This window comes from Lipotes vexillifer, unplaced genomic scaffold, assembly GCF_000442215.2.
Source record: "Lipotes vexillifer unplaced genomic scaffold, Lipotes_vexillifer_v1.1 scaffold1043, whole genome shotgun sequence".
Classification (NCBI taxonomy): domain Eukaryota; kingdom Metazoa; phylum Chordata; class Mammalia; order Artiodactyla; family Lipotidae; genus Lipotes; species Lipotes vexillifer.
The window spans coordinates 233591-239590 of NW_006769301.1; the positions used below are offsets into that span (position 1 = coordinate 233591).

Here is a 6000-nt window from a genome sequence, read left to right on the forward strand (position 1 = left end):
GGGGCTACTCTTCGTTGTGGTGCTCGGGCTTCTCAATGTGTTGGCTTCTCTTGTTGTGGAGCACGAACTCTAGGCGCCAGGCTTCAGTAGTTGCGGCGCATGGGCTCAGTAGTTGTGGCGTGTGGGCTCTAATGCATGCGGACTTCAGTAGCTGTGGCTCGCAGGCTCTAGAGCACAGGCTCAGTAGCTGTGGCACACGGGCTTAGTTGCTCCGTGGCATGTGGGATCTTCCTGGACCAGGGATTGAATCCGTGTCCCCTGCATTGGCAGGCGGATGCTTAACCACTGTGGCACCAGGGAAGCCCCCAATGAGTTAATTTGGATAAAGCCCTTGGAACAATGCCTACCACACAGTAAATACTATTTTTAGTGTCATTGATTACTATGACAGCTCACACTGCCATCTCCCTCATTTGAGAATCCCTACTTGATACTATAATGTGAATGTTCTCCATATTTTCTAGTTATTGTGATTGGTTGATAAGCTTTGAATGCTTTCTTGGTTCATTATAAACTCATAGCCATTGTTTTGTCCCATTTGTCCCCAAATAATAGAAATTTCCAGTGGTATGGGGAGAGATAGCAATGATTATATATTATATTGCCCACCCAACATTTCCTATTCAGATAAGATACTGTAAGGAAATTAAGTAGCATGTGGTAAGGATACCAGTAACACTAATAATAATGATGATAAGATTTGCCATGTACTGATAGGGGTCATCTCATTTAATCTTCACAATAACTCAGCAAGGTAGGCATTATTAATTTCATATGGCTAAGGATATAGACTCAAAGAGATTAAGAAACTTGTATAAAGTCATATATTTAAGTGATAGACCCAAGACAATTTCTGCCTAACTTTGAGAACTCTCCCATTTCTACTCTGCCTTTCTTTCTTTACAGGGGGTCTGGGGACATGGGGGCTTGTGGAGAATTCCAGAGCTGCTGAGTGAAATTGTATGGCTGTGTGCTGAGGATACTTTGTGGGTAGCTTTTTCCATTGGTTTCTTTCTGATTGTGCTCATGTACCAAGATATTGGTTTTGATTGACCAGGGAAATTATGCCCAGTAATTAAGTCTTCTAAGACCTAAGATGTGTCAGAATGGTAATTATTAAATTGTTTATTGTTGCTTTCGATGGTATTTTTTAAGGAAGTTAAGTTTTAAGTATTTGTGGGCACGTAAGCACTCTTTCATTTGAGATTCAGGTAAAAAAATTAATTCTGGTCTAGTATTTATCTTTCCAAATTCTCATTTTCCTCTTCACTCAAGGAGAGAATTTTCTGGATCAGGGGTGTCTTTCAAGATCATGCAAAAACAAAACCAAAAAAAAATCAGTGTAAATATGAGAAATAGAGTGTGCTAAATTCTCTGGCAAGGGCTTCTATCTCTAAAGTTGTATGCCTCTAAGTTTTCTAATTATTCCAGTATAGTAAAACATGAAATCTGAGTAAATGCCAGCTGGCATATGTACATCATTACTAGTTCATTTTCTAGGAGTGGCTAGCCAAAAATTCACTCTTGTGTACAGTCTTAGCCTACTCGTACATGTCCTCTTCCAGCTTCTGGGCCAACCAATATGGTGCATTTTCAGCACTCTAAAAACAGGAACTGGCGTCAATACTTGAACGTGTCAAAAAAATTCCATGGTTATTAAAGTGCTTTCACGGTAGATGTGGTAACGGATGTACTATCTTCCTCGATGCAGAGGAAGCATGGCTTCTTATCTGATAAGTTGGCATCTGTTTGCTATTGTGTTGGTGTTTATTTAACCAAATGTTCCACCTAAAAACAGGTGTAATAAGCCCATTCCTGTTGTGCTAGTGCTTTCTTAAATTTGAACTCCAGGCAGAGAAACTTTTTAATGTCTAAAGGGATGGCAACTTCAAACACTCAGCCAATTGTTTATGCCAGTTACTTTCCTAATTTTGCCAACAGTCATAAAATAGGAGCCATAGTATCTGAAGGGTCTTTCTACAAACTTTAGAATCAAGTTTACCCTAGACAATGAAAGAGAGATGGAAAGCGGCCACGTATCCAATGTTTTTGCGTAGATGTCCATACATTATTTAACATATTCATAAACCTGGTGATCCACCCTCCTTAGCATTCAGAAAGTAATTTTTGGATTCATGGCTCAATAATTGAATTAATACTCTGCTTATTTGGCATTAATAATGGAATTTCTTCTCATACTGCAGGAGAAGACGAAGACCACTACTTCTGGTCCTCAGGAGAAATCGTTCTATTACCAAAAAAATGTTCAAAGCAACATGGAGAATCTTAAGTTGCTTATATTTGAGTTTCAGTTTCCTTTTTGATTATCACAGTATGGTCTCTGTAAAATTTTCTGATTTCTGAGCAGTATTCTTATTTACACTGCACTGTTCATTTTTTATTTTCAAGTGCTTTCAGCACAATTTCTATGCTATTAGAGGAAACGTGCTTAATAAAGTTGTAGAACATTTTTGAATTCTTAATAGGCCATTAAACTTAAGTTGTTATGAATAAGAAGAAAAACTTTGATATATCTTTAAATTTTGTAGCTAAACTTTTTCAGAATTAATTTAGTGTTTATTCACATATCTCACAATGAGCAAGGGAATGGTGCCATTTTCCTGAGATTTAAAATAGAGACCTAAAAGTCCTGAGGTCTCTTTTCGAAACAAAGTCTACTAAATTCACAAGATTGCATTTTCATAGGCATTTAGGTATTTATATATTTGACTGAAAAAACACATTTTAAAATCTGTTTTTGACTAATGAAATGCTAAAAATAGCATGAAAAAATTTTAAAAGGGAATACAACCAAATTCTCAACTTTCTTCCACTGTATAGTTTATGGAATGTTTTTGAAAGATCCATAGCTCAGAAGTTACACAGTTGCTCTAATTTTTCACGTTCTAAACACTGACAATTCAGAAGGGACTAGAAAGAAAATGGATTGGTGAAGAGCTGAAAAATCTATTTTTATTTACAGTGCATTTATCATGTGCTCGGCACTACGTGAAATAAGGTAAATCCCGAAGCAGTGTTAGACATTCTGCCCTTAAGAAGTCTATGCTCAATCAAATAGTGGAAACAAAGCTCACTCAAATGGAACAATTAGGGAACAATACAAGGCAGAACATAATTAAGTGCTGAGCTGAGAAGACAGGATTATTTCTCCCTACATCAAAATATTATTCTTTTATTATTGCATGGGACTCACTATTTTTTCAGTTTAACATGTGTTATTTGGCTTTCAGCTATGGATTGGCATGGACTGGATATAGTTTATGCCTTCATCATTGTTATTGTTGTCATCATCACCATCCCCAATCACCTGGGTGTGTCAATTCAAGAGATTTCCTAGGCATTACATAGAATGAGTTTAAATGGATATGGTAAATCTCCATGTAAATTTCCAAGCTTAACTATATAACATGGATTAGATACACAGAGAGACAAAGGTTCAGAAAGGGACAATTGTGAAAATATTAGCATCCTTACATAATGCATTTCTCTACAGTTTCAGTGGCAAGTGAAATTCTTCCATTGAGAATGGAGACTGACTTTTGTCCCAGGCTGAGGAGAAGGCTTTTCTGGAGATGATATGCTTCAGAAGCCTATTGATGCGTGAGAAGTACCTCTATTCTTGTTGCCAGTACTTTCCTGCCAACCACAAACTGATGGGCAGTAGATGTCCAATATTTTTAAAGCCAAATTATTCTAGAAGTCTGTTTCTCAGGAGTATACCTAGGTTGTTTTATATAAATTAAGCTATTTTACAACTAGTAAATTTATTATTTTAATTCAATAAGTAATATTCAGGTAAAGACTATAAATACATATAACTTGTGCTTTTTCTGATAGAGATTCTCAACAGCAGTGGGCCATGCCTACCCCAGGAATTCTGATGCTTCAGTTTTCATTGCTACCATCTTCCCACTCCTGGTTGAGAGTCAGTGCTTCAATGAGTCACACTTCCTGTTAGGTGTGTGTTGAGTTTCTCAGGTACATTGGTCCAGGTACTAACATCAACCCAATAGGTGCCTTACATACTTTTAATCTTCATTGTAAACCCAATAAGTGGGTATCAAATGAAACCAGTGAGTTTTCCTAACTTAATCCAACTCACACTGAGCCAGTGATTAGAAGAGCCAGGATTTGAACCATCTCTGTCTCTCACTCCAAAGCCTGTGCTAATTTCACTGAACCACTATGACTGGAATCTTACATCAAAGCTGGTTTGGTTTGAGTTATTGTAAACTTTGTTACCCTCACCCCACCAAATTTCCAGGTCTTTTTGTTTGTTTTTATGCATTGAAGTAACCATAAAGTATTTTGTCTCTTTGCTCTTTTGCTTTGAAGGAATAACCACAGTCCTCACCATGACCACACTGAGCATCAGTGCACGGCATTCTTTGCCCAAAGTGTCCTATGCGACTGCCATGGATTGGTTCATAGCTGTCTGCTTTGCTTTTGTGTTTTCGGCCCTTATTGAGTTTGCTGCTGTCAACTACTTTACCAATGTTCAAATGGAAAAAGCCAAAAGGAAGACATCAAAAGCCCCCCAGGAAATTCCAGCTGCTCCAGTGCTGAGAGAAAAGCATCCTGAAGCACCTCTGCAGGTATTTGACTTAATATCCTTTAAGATTTCAGCATCTTGGTCAAATTTGCATTGCCAGGGAAAAGCTAAGAAGTTGAAGATCCCAATGACAATTTGTAAGTCATTTAAAAATCCAGAAAAATATTAAAGGATAATCATGCATTTATATTTTAAAACCGTGATTAGTGCCTTAAAAGTTAAACAGCTCTGCGGAGTGGCTGGGCCCGTGAGCCATGGCCGCTGGGCCTGCGCATCCGGAGCCTGTGCTCCACAACGGGAGAGGCCGCAACAGTTAGAGGCCTGCATACCGCAAAAAAAAATAAAAAAGTTAAACAGCTCTGGATGAGCTTGAGGTACACAACTAGTTGTTTGAAAGTTCTTTACAGTATTAAAAAATTTTTATAGAGAGGGGCAAAATCTTATGTATGTGCTTAGAAGAAACCTGTGGATACCCTTAAGTGGGTTGGAAAGGCATCTCAGTAGAGTTCATTGAACAAAGTAAAGCAGCAGTTCTTAACATAGCTCCACATGAGAACGATCCCATGGGGCTGTGCCCTTCTGTGGAAGAAGAAAACAAAGCCAATAAATAAAAACACCCGGGCTTCCCTGGTGGCGCAGTGGTTGAGAGTCCGCCTGCCGATGCAGGGGGGGACACGGGTTCGTGCCCCGGTCCGGGAAGATCCCACATGCTGCAGAGCGGCTGGGCCCGTGAGCCATGGCCGCTGAGCCTGCACGTCCGGAGCCTGTGCTCCGCAACGGGAGAGGCCACAGCAGTGAGAGGCCCGAGTACCACAAAAAAAAAAAAAAAAAAGACCCATAGTTGTAGGTTATGCACATCCAAGACTGAGAATTCTTGTCCTAAAGAGACATATCTAAAAGGATATGAAAGCCTAATAAGAGCTACTGTAATTTACATTGGGCACATAAGTGATTCTGTGATTAAAAAAATTAAAAAGTGACTTTTTCCTCATGGAGGCCAGTTGTACAAAACTGGCAAGATCCTCATGAAAATGAGAAAGCTAACAGCCATCCCCTCCTGCCTCTCCTCTTCCTCTGATACTCTGCTCTGTCTCTGTCTCTTTTTCTCACTCTACTTGGCTTCCTCCTTGAATCAACAAAATGTCTGTGGTCACATGCACAACCTTATTGCGGGTACCACAAACGGTAGTCTAAAACTCCTTTTGTCTACGTGTGCCCAAATCAAAATATATATAATCATCAACTTTATTCTCTATAGGTGATAACTCATTCCCTTAATTATTCATACATGCATTCATTCTTTTTCTTCACTCATTTAACAAACATACATTTAGTACCAACTATGAGCCAGACACTGTTTCTGGTCTGAAAAGCAAGGGTATACAAATCCCCCTGACAAATATCTTACTCTTTATAGTGTGTAGGGA

General features: G+C 38.9%; 1 protein-coding gene across 3 annotated transcripts in view; it reads left to right on the top strand.

Moving 5' to 3' along the window:
- Window positions 1-6000, top strand: part of GABRA4 (gamma-aminobutyric acid type A receptor subunit alpha4) — a 66666-nt gene that overhangs the window by 24947 nt on the left and 35719 nt on the right. For all 3 annotated transcript variants that reach the window (XM_007445554.1, XM_007445555.1, XM_007445556.1), the window contains one exon: window positions 4357-4616. In XM_007445554.1, the coding sequence (XP_007445616.1) occupies window positions 4357-4616 (260 nt within the window). The remainder of the gene's footprint in view (window positions 1-4356; window positions 4617-6000) is intronic.